Here is a 17,229-nt window from a genome sequence, read left to right as displayed (position 1 = left end):
AGGACCGCTACCTCCGCCTTTGTGCAAGGAGGTGCACTGCCAGAGCCCTGCAAAATGACCTCCAGCAGGCCACAAATGTGCATGTGTCAGCATATGGTCTCACAAGGGGTCTGAGGATCTCATCTCGGTACCTAATGGCAGTCAGGCTACCTCTGGCGAGCACATGAAATGCCACCCCACACCATGACTGACCCACCGCGAAACCGGTCATGCTGGAGGATGTTGCAGGCAGCAGAACGTTCTCCACGGCGTCTCCAGACTCTGTCACGTCTGTCACATGTGCTCAGTGTGAACCTGTGAAGAGCACAGGGCGCCAGTGGCGAATTTGCCAATCTTGGTGTTCTCTGGCAAATGCCAAACGTCCTGCACGGTGCTGGGCTGTAAGCACAACCCCCACCTGTGGACGTCGGGCCCTCATACTACCCTCATGGAGTCTGTTTCTGACCGTTTGAGCAGACACATGCACATTTGTGGCCTGCTGGAGGTCATTTTGCAGGGCTCTGGCAGTGCACCTCCTTGCACAAAGGCGGAGGTAGCGGTCCTGCTGCTGGGTTGTTGCCCTCCTACGGCCTCCTCCACGTCTCCTGATGTACTGGCCTGTCTCCTGGTAGCGCCTCCATGCTCTGGACACTACGCTGACAGACACAGCAAACCTTTTTGCCACAGCTCGCATTGATGTGCCATCCTGGATGAACTGCACTACCTGAGCCACTTGTGTGGGTTGTAGACTCCGTCTCATGCTACCACTAGAGTGAGAGCACCGCCAGCATTCAAAAGTGACCAAAACATCAGCCAGGAAGCATAGGAACTGAGAAGTGGTCTGTGGTCACCACCTGCAGAATCACTCCTTTTTTGGGGGTGTCTTGCTAATTGCCTATAATTTCCACCTTTTGTCTATTCCATTTGCACAACAGCATGTGAAATGTATTGTCAATCAGTGTTGCTTCCTAAGTGGACAGTTTGATTTCATAGAAGTGTGATTGACTTGGAGTTACATTGTGTTGTTTAAGTGTTCCCTTTCTTTTTTTGAGCAGTGTGTATATATATATCTACCATTTTTATTTAGAATTTAATGTAAAATCTTATTTTCTTGTCTATTACTATTCTGCACTTTGTCATGTATTTGTATGTTTTCTATGGACCCCAGGAAGAGTAGCTGCTGCATGTGCAGTAGCTAATGGGGATCCTAATAAACTAAACTAGCAACCTTCTGTTTTACCGGCCCACTTCCCCACCAGTTTGCTTCAGATGAGGTATACCGGTATTGCAATATTGTATTCGATTTTCCATAGCAAAATAGCAAACACAAAGTAGACTAAATTCTTTGCTACCCGCTTTATTTTCTTTACATTTTTTATTTAACCTTTTATTTCATCACAGAGTCATACAACATAGTGTGAAAAATAATTTTCCTACATTCGGACTGTTTTCCTCAAGAAATTAAGTCGGTTTCCTTTCCAGCTGAGTATCGCGATACTGCTATCGTGACAACTTCCCAACCCATATGGTCTACCATGTAAGGAACCATGGAGAACAGGCACACCAACGTGTTTATTCCACTAATTGAGGTGTGTATTAAAGGCACTGGACTATTAGAGGCAGAGTGTCAGAATCTAGAGGTGCCACTATTTGAGGCAACCCTGGACAGGTTGGGAGGAGGAGACAAATAGAATGTCAGGCAGGCACAGAAGTCTGAGGAGAGCCCCATTCCAAAACAACCAAGGGCATCCCTTCCTTCCTTCCTTCCTTTAGGAGAGCAATACAGTACAAATCTTCTCAACTTTCCAACTTCGTTAGATGAGGAATTGGTATTATAGTGGGGGAGGGAACAATGTATTTTTAAGGTCTTTGAATGGGGCTGAGGGTTTCTTCCTTTTTTTTCACCGTTAGGTGATTGCGCTTTTGAGGACCATCTTCCCCCCCACTTCAAAAGTTTTCCCTATCTGATACATGGCCAGCTGTTTGCATGGCTTTGAAATTTGCTGGAAACATCTGGCTGCTCACCAGCTGTGAGCAGAGTAAATATAGAAGAAGCACTAGGAGGTTGGGATACAGGTGAATTTAACAAGCTAACGGGTCCCCACGCCTCATCCTAGCCTTAAACACTCCTGTTCTTCAACTCCATGGGGTGGGTAGCAGCATCTGGTACCCCTTATATTTGCTGAAGGACGAGGGCATGCCCATCACAGGTGCTCCCCTGGGGTGCCAGCCACCCAATGCCTTGCTGATGTCAGGGAAAAATAAATCTGCAGTACCACTCCACATTGGCCCCAGGTGCAAGCAGCACTGCAGAACTGGCACACTTAGAGGGCATGAGGTTAGTAGACTGTATGGATGGCACAGAGAAATGGTAGGAGCGTAGAGCAGGGATGGCGTTATGGTTGTGCCTTAGGGGGCCTAGCCCACCATACTGTACCTCCTTGCCCGTCCAACTAAAATATATTGATAATTTATTTGTCCAAGGCTCACGCCAACAGAAAAAGACTAATCAATCTCAGTTAAAGCATCCGAGCGAGCGAAACAGCACACCTCTGTCTCAGTATGTGTAGAACATGCGTTGTTTCTGATGCTGTCTGGACCAAAATAGCATGGCATGTCATACTATTTCTGGTCAGACTCCATCAGATACATGGGCTACATATAGTGAGACCGAGGGGTGCTGTTTCGCTCGCTCGGATGCTTTCTCTGAGAGTTTCAGCAGAGAGGAAGTGACGCGAGAGGGCTCACTCGTTCAGCAAAATCTGTCCAGAATAAGCCCAATGCATTTCTATGGGCATAATATGCAGACCTAAATTTGTCTTCTACCTACACACCTTTGGGAAAATTACTTTTATAATTACCCCGGTCTAAATAAAATGTAAAAAAATACTTCACCAGAGAGCATGACTTAGCCACAGAGGATCATTGCTTCTTAGTTGTTTTGCTGTGGATTTTTTCAAATCACAAGTGTGTAGGCCTATGCCTATTTGGGAAGCCTGCAATTTGGGCAGTGGCGTGTATTCATGGCTCCTAAAAATTGGACAATAAAAACATACATTATTTTGTATCTTTAATTGCTGTGTTTCATAAATGTCCTTCAATTGGCAAGAGGCTGAATGTATCTCCCCATTGTACATCTGAAGCAGAGAATAGCTAAACTCAGTTTATATACACCTTAGCGAAATACATTTAAACTCAGTTTTTCACAATTCCTGACATTTAAAAATTCTCCGTCTTAGGTCAGTTAGGATCACCACTTTATTTTAAGAATGTGAAATGTCAGAATAATAGTAGAGAATTATTTCTTTCAGCTTTTATTTCTTTCATCACATTCCCAGTGGGTCAGAAGTTTACATACACTCAATTAGTATTTGGCATTGCCTTTAAATTGTTTAACTTGAGTGAATTTTGGCCCATTCCTCCTGGCAGAGTTGGTGTAACTGAGTCAGGTTTGTAGGCCTCCTTGCTCGCACACACTTTTTCAGTTCTGCCCACATATTTTCTATGGGATTGAGGTCAGGGCTTTGTGATGGCCGCTCCAATACCTTGACTTTGTTGTCCTTAAGCCATTTTGCCACAACTTTGGACGCATGCTTGGGGTCATTGTCCATTTGGAAGACCCATTTCCAACCAAGCTTTAGCTTCCTGACTGATGTCTTGAGATGTTGCTTCAATATATCCACATAATTGTGCTTCCTCATGATGCCATCTATTTTGTGAAGTGCACCAGTCCCTCCTGCAGCAAAGCACCCCCACAACATGATGCTGCCCCCCCCGTGCTTCATGGTTGGGATTGTGTTCTTTCCAAGTAAAAGTGGAAGTCACTCAGTAAAAGTCTAAAAGTATTTGGTTCTAAATATACTTAAGTATCAAATTCCTTAGACTGAGCACGATTTTCAAGTTTTAAAATGTATGGATAGCCAGGGGCACACTCCAACACTCTGACATCATTTATAAAAGATGCCATTGTGTTTAGTAAGTTCACCAGATCAGAGGCAATAGGGATGAGCTCTTGATAAGTGAGTGAATTTGACAATTTCTGTCCTGCTAAGCATTCAAAATGTAACGGCTGCTTTTGGGTGTCATGGAAAATGTATGGAGTAAAAAGTACATTTTCTTTAGGAATGTAGTGAAGTAAAAGTTGCCCGAAATATAAATGCTAAAGTACATTTACCCCCAAAAATGACTTACCCTCTACGTCCCCCTCAGGACGGTTGAGCTAATGTAGGCTAATGTGATTAGCATGAGGTTGTAAGTAACAAAAAAATGCACAGGACATACAGTAGACATCTGATATTGGCAGAAGGCTTGAATACTTTTTAATCTAACTGCACTGTCCAATTTACAGTGGCTACTACAGTGAAATAATACCATGCTATTGTTTGAGCTGAGTGCACAGTTATTAACATGAAAAGTTATTAATAAACCATTTGGGCAGTCTTGATGCAACATTTTGAACAGAAATGCAATGGTTCATTGGATCAGTCTAAAACTTTGCACATACACTGCTGCCATCTAGTGGCCAAAATCTAAACTGCGCCTGGGCTGGAGTAATACATGATGGCCTTTCTCTTGCATTTCAAAGATGGTACAAGAAAAATACCAAAGAAATACAAAAAAACGCTTGGTTTTACATTTATCTTTTACCAGATCTAATGTGTTATTCTCCTGCATTCATTTTACATTTCCACAAACTTCAAAGTGTTTCCTTTCAAATGGTATCAAGAATATGCATATCCTTGCTTCAGGTCCTGAGATACAGGCAGTTAGATTTGGGTATGCCATTTTAGGTGAAAATTGAAAAAAAGGGGTCCGATCCTTTAAGTTTTAAGTAGTACTTTTTAAGTATTTTTACTTAAGTACTTCACACCACTGATTTCACATGTACTGTAGGCCTACGTATTTTACAGGAAGTGAGCTATAATGATCAATGTCATGACTAGGGCGGTGGCGGTCATGACATTTTGTCAGCCGGTGATCAAGGTAACTGACCGTTAATTAACATAAACACATTTAGCATCCCCTGGCTTCCACGCACAGCCTACAAGCCACTGATGCAGACCTTTTGGAACATCTACATTTTAAAAAGTCTAAATCCATCACAATAAATGATATGAAGAAAATGTATTCTATTTCAGAAGAACAGAATAGCATACTCAGAGTTGTCCTTATGTTAAGCCCTGATCTGACTATGCCATATGGCTGTGGGATACACTTGTTCATTTAGCAGCCAAGATTTGCTTAGAATTCTGTGGCATTATTTTGAAGAATACAATTGAACATAGCTGAATAAAATATAAATTATATTTTCTTCCAAAGGATTTGAGGGAGTCCGGACATGCAGCTTTTCTGTGTTGAGCTGTTAACAAAGAAACATGTACTCCTATATGCTTAATTTAGAGTTATTTATGTAACGTTAGTTGTGATACAAATGTTGGGCTATATGTTGTGATACATTGTAAGGCTGAATGATGTGACTAATGATGATTTGAAAAAAGTTGAATGAACGGCATGAGATCTGCTTTGTTTTTTTGTGCATGCTGTATACACTTCATCAGTCTCTCATTCAATTTTACAAGAACTTGATAATGCATCAAATTTCTCGACGGCATCCCCTTTGTGTGGCCATAGTGCACCCGAAAAAAATCTGTTCCTTTTGCGGCTAGTGGCCGTTGTGCCCTTGGGTTGAATATAATAATTATAATTCCCTTCTCCTGGCTGCGTGCTGAAGCACCTCACTCACATGTCTCTCCATCACTTGATCTGCCGTAGAAAAATGCTTATTGAAATTCTCGATTATCGTAGATTTATCGGTGGTGACAGTGTTTCCTAGCCTCAGTGCAGTGGGCAGCTGGGAGGAGGTGCTCTTATTCTCCATTGACTTTACAGTGTCCCAGAACTTTTTTGAGTTTGTGCTACAGGATGCAAATTTCTGTTTGAAAAAGCTAGCCTTTGTTTTCCTAATTGTATGTGTATATTGGTTCCTAACTTCCCTAAAAACTTGTATATCGCGGGGGCTATGTGATGCTAGTGCAGTACGCCACAGGATGTTTTTGTGCTGGTCAAGGGCAGTCAAGTCTGGAGTGAACCAAGGGCTATATCTTTTTTTACATATATTTTTTGAATGGGGCATGATTAAGATGGTGAGGAAAGCACTTTTAAAGAATAACCAGGCATCCTCTACTGATGGAATGAGGTTAATATCCTTCCAGGATACCCGGGCCAGGTTGATTAGAAAGGCCTGCTCGCTGAAGTATTTTAGGAAGCGTTTGACAGTGATGATAGGTGGTTGTTTGACCGCGGACCCATTACGGACGCAGATAATGAGGCAGTGATCACCGAGATCCTGGTTAAGACAGCAAGGTGTATTTAGAGAGCAGGTTGGCCAGGATGATATCTATGAGGGTGCCCGTGTTTACGGATTTAGGGTTGAACCTGGTAGGTTCCTTGATAATGTGTGTGAGATTGAGGGCATCTAGCTAAGACTGTAGGACGGCCGGGGTGTTAAGCATATCCCTGTTTAGGTCACCTAACAGTACAAACTCTGAAGATAAATGGGGGGCAATTAATTCACATATGGTGTCCAGGCCACAGCTGGGAGCTGTGTGAAAATCAATATTCCAAACATAGTCTGGGACAGTTGTGGGTTGCGATAGGTTATTGCAACCACTAGCATCAAAAAACCTGTTTAAAGCAATGAGCCTGATGTAACGTATGAGAGCATTTGAATTTTAAATGTTGATACACTATTAGGCTATTTCTTCACATTATAAGCTCGGCAATGCTATAGGCACAAATGTTCCAATATCAGGAAAACACAATTCTCAAAAGTGACCACAAATGCGATTTATGCATTACGCGAAAGGTGCGTTTTTATGGTGAAAATGATTTTACTCAAACTTGAAACTCACACACTGCGTATGTACAGTGCCTTCGGAACGTATTCAGGTCCTTTGACTTTTTCCACATTTTGTTACATTACAGCTTTATTCTAAAATGGATTAAAAAAATTATTTAAAAAAATCATCAAACAATACCCTATAATGACAAAGCAAAACCCATATTTTTTGGGAAGTTTTAGCAAATTAATAAAAAATAAAACACATACCTTATTTACATTTACATTTACATTTAAGTCATTTAGCAGACGCTCTTATCCAGAGCGACTTACAAATTGGTGCATTCACCTTATGATATCCAGTGGAACAACCACTTTACAATAGTGCATCTAACTCTTTTAAGGGGGAGGGGGGGTTAGAAGGATTACTTTATCCTATCCTAGGTATTCCTTAAAGAGGTGGGGTTTCACGTGTTTACATAAGTATTCGGACCCTTTGCTATGAGACTCGAAATTGAACTCTGGTGCATCCTGTTTACTTTGATCATCCTTGATGTTTCTACAACTTGGAGTCCACCTGTGGTAAATTCAATTGATTGGACATGATGTGGAGAGGCAGACACTTGTCTATATAAGGTCCCACAGTTGACAGTCCATGTCGGCGCTAAAACCAAGCCTTGAGGTCGAAGGAATTGTCCGAGCCCCGAGACTGGATTGTGTCGAGGCACAGATCAGGGGAAAGGTACCAACAAATATCTGCAGCATTGAAGGTACATAAGAACACAGTGACCTCCATCATTCTTAAATGGAAGAAGTTTGGAACCACCAAGACTCTTCCTAGAGCTGGCCGCCCGGCCAAACTGCGCAATCTGGGGAGAAGGGGCGTGACTAAATGGTCACGCTGAATTTAACTGTCTAATGACTCTTGACCGCCGGTGTGGCGTTAATACGGTCACAGTAACAGCCCAAGTCATGACACAGGCACAATAAAAGAGCCAGAAGCTATAATACAATCATGTTATTATACCAGAATCCAATTGGTAGCATATTACATGGAAAAATAATGATTAATGTATCATTTACAATGTAATGTGTTTACTGGTGATTTCACAATGTTTTATTTAGTCAACACATTCACAAATTGTGGCTGTGATCAGTTTGTAGGTTTGGGTTGATTTGAGTTTTATAGCTAGTAAGCAGCCCAAGCAAACATTGTGCATATCTTTCTTCACCCACCATCAACACCAACAATCTCTGTACTCCTCCTCCATGCCATTGACCTTCTGATTTTGTCTCTGTATTCTAGCAAAGCGACATCATATAGAGTTCGAAAACCAGACCCAGCAGTGATTGACTTTCCTCCATATGTTTTGGTTTTGCTTGCCCGGAACTAATGACCGGTGGAACTATGTTTCATGAACGGAAGATTTTCAAGCAAACATCTGCTCCTCGCCGGATTGGGTAATGGCAGCGGAAGCCACGGGCAATTTGCATCAAGTTCTACCGCTCCGCTGGCAGGGTTCTTGCCGCTCACCTTCCCACAATCCACTGCGCTTTGCTCCACGTTCCCCCATTTGAAAATGAATGGGGGCGGAACGTCGTCTGACACATTCAGAAGTGGTGAAAACCCTTTACAGTCTACTACAAAATAGCCTATAGAATGGCGCACAGAATACAATCCAAACCAGTACCCTGTTGAAAAGGCTTGGTCTTTGTACAGTTGGACAGGCAACAGTGTTGAAGTCGTTCCCCAATACTTTAATGTCCAGGCAGAAAGCAAGACCCCCAAATAACACCAAGGCCTTTGGCATCACTTTTGTTGGGCACAAACCCACCGTCGCTAGACCAGACAGGACTGGCAAAAAGTGCTCTTCACTGACGAGTTGCGGTTTTGTCTCACCGGGGGTGATGGTCGGATTCGCGTTTATCTTCGAAGGAATGAGCGTTACGCCGAGGCCTGTACTCTGGAGCGGGATAGATTTGGAGGTGGAGGGTCCGTCATGGTCTGGGGCAGTGTGTCACAGCAGCATCGGACTGAGCTTGTTGTCATTGCAGGCGTTACAGGGAAGACATCCTCCTCCCTCATGTGGTACCCTTCCTGCAAGCTCATCCTGACATGACCCTCCAGCATGACAATGCCACCAACCATACTGCTCGTTCTGTGCGTGATTTCCTGCAAGACAGGAATGTCCGTGTTCTGCCATGGCCAGAGAAGAGCCCTGATGTCAATCCCATTGAGCACGTCTGGGACCTGTTGGATCGGAGGGTGAGGGCTAGGGCCATTCCCCCCAGAAATGTCCGGGAACTTGCAGGTGATTTGGTGGAAGAGTGGGGTAACATCTCACAGCAAGAACTGGCAAATCTGGTGCAGTCCATGAGGAGGAGATGCACTGCAATACTTAATGCAGCTGGGGCCACACCAGCTACTGACTGTTACTTTTGACTTGACCCCCCCCACCCCTCTTTGTTTAGGGACACATTCTTCCATTTCGGTTAGTCACATGTCTGTGGAACTTGTTCAGTTTGTCTCGGTTGTTGAATCTTATGTTTATACAAATATTTACACATGTTAAGTTTGCTGAAAATAAACGCAGTTGACAATGAGAGGACGTTTCTTTTTTAGCTGAGTTTGTGCTTGTATATAAAGTATGTGTATTGAGTGCTGATAAGTTAAAAGCTGTGAACAACTTAAGACATGGGAATTGTGATTTCGAAGGCTGTGTGTAGGTTAGACAAGTATAGTCATCGCTTGATGTTTGAAGTAGCAGGTGACTGCCAAGAATATGTGCAAATATACAAAGATACCCATAGCAAGGGAAAAGTATGCATTTTAAACTGAACTGTTGAACTGGCACCACATTTAAACAGATTGTGCACTCATGAGAAGTCCTGACTCTCTAGATTCCAATTTCACAGTGGACTGTCAGAACAGGTCACCAGACTTTGATACTGTAGGTCAATGTTGTAACTTGCAGTATCGATGAACTGAGCTTTGCTCCCACAGTTCAGTATGGATTTGTCAGACATAGTCTGCCTACAGTATTCATCTGAACCACTAAAATGTTGTGGGGAAATGAAGCCCAGGTTGTCTGACAACCTCAACAACTAAGTGTTATTTTAGGGTACGCAAATGCTCCCTATACAGTGATGTTTATTTACTAAATTAATCAGTTTTGCAACACATTCGGTGTGATTGCCAACACAACTTACCCTAACAATTTTTATGGACGACATATCAAATTATGGAATTCCGGTGAACATCCCCTTTTAAGTCCTTTTTTTCCCCTCCTTTCTCCACAGGTTGCTATAGGTAAGATGTACCCGACCCAGAAGACTATTGTTGAGGGGTAGGGGTCGAAGAGGAACCCACCGATGGGCATTGATGGAGTGTCTCAGAACGAGAGGAAACGATGCCCAAGAGGACCATGGGAGACGGAGCACTGAACCGCAACATCACTTTCCCTTTCACATGGAAGCTTTATTTTCCGACGCCCTCATTGGATGGATAGGGGGAAAGCCTATGGGTTGGGCCTACTTTTGTCCGACATCAAATTGTCCTTTTATCTCTAGACCATTGTTCCCAACTCTCCACATTTTTGTTCTAGCCCTGCACTGATACACATGATTCAACTAGACAGGGGCTTGCTGATGTAGTTGATTATTTTAATGTGTCAGAGCAGCCCTAAAACAGAAATGTGGACTATTTAGCGTTCCCCACGAGAGGGTTGGGAAACACTGCCCTAGACATTTCGTGATGGACTGTCGTAGATCTGAAAGCATCAGATAGGAAATTAGAAATAAAAGTAATAATGCCACCTAGCCTTTTGGTAGGCAATAGAGATTCTACCATATTGCTCACACCTTTACATATATATATATATATATATATATATATATATATATATATATATATATATATATATATATATATATATATATAATGGTGGGAAGAGGCAAGGGGATGGTTGATTTCCGACTTGGCAACTGTGCAGCATTGACGACGGTAACGATTGTCCTTGGTCACTATATACTGTACCCTCTTCACCATACTACAGTAATGAGCTTATTTTGTGAGCTGTAAGAGTTGTAACAGTGCCACGGTGTACACATGGCCTTGATTCCCTTGTTCTGTTTTTCTATTGTGTGTTGTATATATGATTTGTCGTCATGTAAGATGGTGTATAAACAGACTAAAGATTTGCAGATCTGAATCGCATTATTGTCTCCATACTCTTTAGTCATGACTCCGTTGGTCGAGCATGGCACTTGCAACGCCAGGGGTCATGGGTTAGATTCCTGCTGATGCCCCCCATACATCAAATGTATACATGCATGGCTGTAAGTTGCTTTAGGGAAAGGGGGATGGATAACTAGTCAGTTGTACAACTGAATGCCTTCAACTGACGTGTCTTCCGCATTTAACCCAACCCCTCTGAATCAGAGAGGTGCGGGGGGCTGCCTTAATCAACATCCACGTCTTCGGGGAACAGTGGGTTAACTGCCTTGCTCAGCTTTATGACACTATTATTCTATCATGACAAGTCTTACAATGCATTAAAGCTGCATCATAATGCATTACACCTGGAGGCTTTAATTATACCTGGAGGCAAATAATGGAAATGGGTGATGTTCCACATGATTTGAAGAAGGCAGTGAATTGGAGTTGGGTGAGAGGATGAATGTATCCCTTTTGTTGGTTTTAGATAAGCAGTGACCTAGTTAGTAGACGGAGACTGGTATAAAGATTCTATTAACACACAAGGATCAAAGTTGAAAGCTCCCGCATATGTCATCTCCAAATATCTTATCTGCTTCTGATCAGTGTTTTAGGGTGATCAACAAAAGCTGTTTTGAAGCACATGAACATCAAGGAAGGGTTCAAATATGTTTTAAATAATTTCAAATACTTTATCTATGCTTGATTGAGCTGGCCTAGCTTAATGGACCAATAGAATAGTACCAAATGGCAAGTCCCGACCATCTGGCATTCCAGGCAGGCTGCAGTGAACACTCAAAGTATTTTAAAGATTCCAGATAGAATTTGAACCCAGGAAGCATCACTAAGACAACTGGGACTGATTACTTTGAGAGGATACTTGATAATGACAGTTTAGTCATCATGTCATGTACTGTTTAAGAGAAAGAACATTCCGCATTTAAAACATTTTGTCCATTTCATTGGTTCATATACAGTTGAAGTCGGAAGTTTACATACACCTTAGCCAAATACATTTAAACTCAGTTGTTCACAATTCCTGACATTAATCCATGTAAAAATTCCCTGTCTTAGGTTAGTTAGGATCACCACTTCATTTTAAGAATGTGAAATGTTAGAATAATAGTAGAGAGAACTATTTATTTAAGCTTTTATTTCTTTCAACAGATTCCCAGTGGGTCAGAAGTTTACATACACTCAATTAGTATTTGGTAGCATTGCCTTTAAATTGTTTAACTTGGGTCAAACGTTTCGGGTAGCTTCCACAAGCTTCCGACAATAGGTTGGGTGAATTTTGGCACATTCCTCTTGACAGAGCTGGTGTAACTGAGTCAGGTTTGTAGGTCTCCTTGCTCGCACACGCTTTTTAAGTTCTGCCCACAAATTTTCTATGGGATTGAGGTCAGGGCTTTGTGATGGCCATTGCAATACCTTGACTTGCTTGGCCTTAAGCCATTACTCTTGGGGTCATTGTCCATTTGGAAGACCCATTTGCAACCAAGATTTAACTTCCTGACTGATGTCTTGAGATGTTGCTTCAATATATCCACATAATTTTCCATCCTCATGATGCCATCTATTTTGTGAAGTGCACCAGTCCCTCCTGCAGCAAAGCACCCCCACAACATGATGCTGCCACCCCCGTGCTTCACGGTTGGGATGGTGTTCTTTGGCTTGCTAGCCTCCCCCGTTTTTCCTCCAAACATAACAATGGTCATTATGGCCAAACAGTTGTATTTTTGTTTCATCAGACCAGAGGACATTTCTCCAAAAAGTATGATCTTTGTCCCCATGTGCAGTTGCAAACCGTAGTCTGGCTTTTTTATGGCTGTTTTGGAGCAGTGGCTTATTCCTTGCTGAGCGGCCTTTCAGGTTATGTCGATATAGGACTCGTTTTACTGTGGATATAGAAACTTTTGTACCTGTTTCCTCCAGCATCTTCACAAGGGCCTTTGCTGTTGTTTTGGGATTGATTTGCACTTTTCGCACCAAAATACGTTCATCTCTAGGAGTCAGAACGCATCTCCTTCCTGAGCGGTATGACGGCTGCGTGGTCCCATGGTGTTTATACTTGCTTACTATTGTTTGTTCAGATGAGCGTGGTACCTTCAGGCATTTGGAAATTGCTCCCAAGGATGAACCAGACTTGTGGAGGTGTACATTTTTTTTCTGAGGTCTTGGCTGATTTCTTTTGATTTTCCCATGATGTTAATCAATGAGGCACTGAGTTTGAAGGCCTTGAAATACATCCACAGGTACACCTCCAATTGACTCAAATTATGTCAATTAGCCTATCAGAAGCTTCTAAAGCCGTGACATGATTTTCTGGAATTTTCCAGAACTTAGTGTATGTAAACTTCTGACCTACTGTAATTGTGATACAGTGAATTATAAGTGAAATAATCTGTCTGTAAACAATTGTTGGAAAAATGACTTGTATCATGCACAAAGTAGATGTCGTAACCGACTTGCCAAAACTATAGTTTGTTAACAAGAAATTTGTGGAGTGGTTGAAAAATGAGTTTTAATGACTCCAACAAGTGTATGTAAACTTCCGACTTCAACTGTATTCAATAGCCCAATTGATGTCATGTATAGTGCATGAATCGCAGGATTAAAACAACATACCGTGTTGCACTGTTACATCAACATACAGTACATGTGCCATTTAAGATTGAGACAAACTTTGCATTTTCACATTGTCTATAGTCTGTACGTTCAGTTCAGTAGGCCAAGAGTCTAAGACTGGACAGTTACATGAACATGCTGTGCAAACTCCAGACCTGAGTTCAAATACTATTTGAAATGTTTTCATATTTGAACACTGAACAATGTTGTCCGGAGAGATTCTTATCACTACAGAGCTGCAACCTGGAAACCAGCCATTCTCTGTTGACAGAGTAAACTCCACGTGATTTGTTGATTTGCCTCTTGAACTTTGGTCAGGGGACAGGTACGCTATGGGACAACAACCCTGACAACCACCAAGTAGTACTGCACTAAAGGGTACATGACAGGTCAAACAAGGGAAGTGACATCACTGGCATCAGTAGTGTGCTGCTCACATACCCACCAGCAGTATTCCAAACACACTGGGAAAGTTCTGACTGTAGAGAAAGCAGTGGAAGAGTTTTGATAAGGTGGTGTCATCATAGAGATTCTATGTAATTATATGGATGTCATAATGTCAAAAGTTTTACATTAAATGTATTACAGATTAATGTAATTGGCCTATGTATGACTTAATAGCTACGTAGATGTGTAATATACGCTTTATAATATGATAAGCAGTTGACGTAAAGCATGACCAAGTTCCACCCCCAAACATGTAGAATATATACAAATCAGTCACAGCTTTAATTTGGACAGCAATGCTGTCTGCCAACAGGCACTGTGACATGCTAACATATAGAGCTCTGTTCTTCTCATTAATTGAGGGAAACCAGTGCTCTACAGAGAACAGTAAATAGTATAATATGTGCCACGACCATTTTATTCAAATCAAAGTGTATTGGTTGTGTATACAGATTTGCAGATGTTATACCAGGTGCAGCAAAATGATTATGTTACTAGCTCCAACAGTAGAATAAAAAACATGAGCTGGCACACACCCAGAAAAATTATTTTGTGTGGAGATGCTGACTGATGGCGAATTAACTATAAACTAGCTCCAACAGTGCAGCAGAATGTCTCGCAAATACAATACAAACACACAAATAATCAAAAAAGATATAATCAAGAATTGACCAGCCCAATTAACAATCCAGTGTAGATATTCACTGTTCAAGATCTACAAGCCTTTCACTGTGTAGCCATCCACACCAATATAACAGATTGCTCATTCATCTTTCCTTGGTGTCCATGGGAGAACAAACAATAATTAATATGGTTCGTGGCAGAGAACTCTGGCAGATTTAGCTTCTCACATGATTTTATAACTAGGATAAATCACACATTTTCAATCTGTAATATTCTGGGCCCTGAATCAAAGGCTATGACTGAAATGGTACACTACTTAAGATCAGCCATTCCCTTTAGTGCAATGCTTTGGACCAGAGATCAAAAACATTGCACTATAGGTCAAAAGTAGTGCACTCTTTAAGAAATAGGCTGCCACAAGTTTAGCATTATCTTTTACCGTTGATTCACATAGGATTAGGTGGTGCACACTGTATGAGTTGACTATATGAAGTACAGTGCCCGGTGCTTATAAGTATGACAATTTGTACAGTGCCAAGGACATTGTACATTTAAGGATGTTTACATCACGTATTCTATGCTTTTCTTTTAGCACTAAATTGATTATTTGATTCAGTCATATTAGCAGAGTGCACTGTACTGCAATTGTTAATATGGCAGAGAACATTCACAATGATGAAACTGATTAACACAACACAATTCATAAAAATATCTGAATTCATAAGTCATTACAATTCACAACTCAGCACAGTAGGATAGCTCTCCTGATTAGATTACATGATATGCAAATATTATGTAGAACAGGTGAACTCCCCTTTGGTTATGGGTATTTGTACTGTCATGTCTCTTAAAATACTTAATTGGCAGTTTTTTAGTATGGTCTTGGGTCTGTGCAGTCCCCACTGGCAGTGTAGCTGATAAATGTTCATCGGTCATTCACAGATCCTAATGGCAATTCTTGTGTTATGAAATGCTGTTCCAGAAGAGGTCAGAATATTCAACTGGACAGATGCAAACTTGGCAACTCCATGTTTTACTTTTAAAAAGGATGGATCTGAGTGGTTCCCTTTTTTGGTTCAAAGTCAGCACATCAATCTTCAGTAGGCCTAAAGTCATAATAATCATTATGAACGCATAACCACCTCGATAATAACACGGTGGGGCCAGATGTAAAGGGGAAAATGCTAACTTTATTGAAAAGTATATATCAATCCACGTGATAGAGAACAACTTCCTAAGAACACTTGTTGAACGACACCAACTTTACGCACGTGCACAAGAGCGCGTTTTAAGTGGCGTGAAATGCCGCGCTCTCGTAGGTCACCATACCTGTACAGTGATACTTCAAGGTATAGTTTTGTCCATTGTTGTTATCCCAAAACTCGCCCTGGTCATTCCTGATGTACACGGCGAAGTGCACCGAGGAAGTTGGGTCTAGGAACGGAGGTGTGTACAAGGTAAAGGTATAACGCTCACCGACAATATTGTCATCCACAGGCATGGGTATCGCCTGCGCGTCCACGGAAGACAGCCACTCGTTGAACGTGTACCTCACACCAACTTCCATCTTACAACAACTTTGAATATTTGTCCGAATCTGCCCACGGACGTCAAAATGGGTGATGGTCACCTTCTCCAGGTTGACGTGGCGCTGCAATACCGTGGTTTCAAAATGTTCAGACTCAACTGGCATCTTGAAAGTTGGGACGAGACGATCCATGGTCAAGGTGGATTCAAAGTGTATGCACAGGTCCCCAATTGGATACTCTCGGTCCTGCAGTTGAGGGGGAAAGCTCTGCAGTCTTGAAAATACCTTGGACGGGATTTGCGGGTCTTCTGTTGTGCTGAAGTGCTTCACACTTGCCAAATCAAGCCCCATGGAGTCTGCGAACTTCACTCGTTTTCGGCCGTTATTGGCTATTTCTTCAAAAAGCGTAGCCTGCTTTGGGTACGCGGGCAGGGATTTCGCTCTTCGCCTGTCTTTCATACACATTTCTAGCGGTTCCAATAAGCCATTTTTCAACTCCTCATCATTACCATTCTCCGTTGGCTCCTCATCAATTCCCGATAGCATGGTTTTATCTGAATTCGGAGAACACTGTTTGGAATCAAGCAGGAGGCCTGAATCAGACATATTGGTAATGCGTGCGTTATGAATAAACACCGGAACAGTTCCAATGATGAAGTTTACATTCCCATGGAACTTCTCAGTTTGTGTGATACGCCCATTTAAAAGCTCATCATCCGACTCTGCCTGTTTCTGTGTTCAGCATCAGTCTTTGGAAAGTAATGCAATCTCATTTCACGTCATTGCAACGTAATAGAGAGCACTATTCGATGTGGTAAAAGGAGGCAATGGAATGATGACGTTCCATTGACCAATTTGGCTTGCATTTAACTAATCTGAACGAACAAAGTGGATATTCGTCAAATCCGTCATGATTTATGTATTGTAACAGGCCCACAATGTGCTTAGCTAAGTCCGAATTGGATATAG

At 42.0% G+C, this 17,229-nt stretch overlaps 2 protein-coding genes across 2 annotated transcripts in view; one reads left to right on the top strand and one right to left on the bottom strand.

The window, feature by feature from the left end:
* LOC139583773 (LYR motif containing 4) overlaps positions 1 to 10,697 on the top strand; it is a 68,886-nt gene extending 58,189 nt beyond the window's left edge. The window contains exon 3 of the mRNA XM_071415220.1: positions 10,118 to 10,697. Coding sequence (XP_071271321.1) covers positions 10,118 to 10,168 — 51 coding nt within the window. The 3' untranslated portion in view covers positions 10,169 to 10,697. The remainder of the gene's footprint in view (positions 1 to 10,117) is intronic.
* A 3,808-nt stretch (positions 10,698 to 14,505) lies between these two features.
* Positions 14,506 to 17,009, bottom strand: LOC139583772 (protein phosphatase 1 regulatory subunit 3G-like). Its single transcript, XM_071415219.1, has one exon. The coding sequence runs from the start codon at positions 16,864 to 16,866 to the stop codon at positions 16,021 to 16,023; it is 846 nt and encodes a 281-aa protein (XP_071271320.1). The 5' UTR covers positions 16,867 to 17,009; the 3' UTR covers positions 14,506 to 16,020.
* Positions 17,010 to 17,229: the final 220 nt, after the last annotated feature.

This window comes from Salvelinus alpinus, chromosome 8 (assembly GCF_045679555.1).
Source record: "Salvelinus alpinus chromosome 8, SLU_Salpinus.1, whole genome shotgun sequence".
Classification (NCBI taxonomy): domain Eukaryota; kingdom Metazoa; phylum Chordata; class Actinopteri; order Salmoniformes; family Salmonidae; genus Salvelinus; species Salvelinus alpinus.
This window is presented reverse-complemented; position numbering and strand designations above follow the sequence as displayed.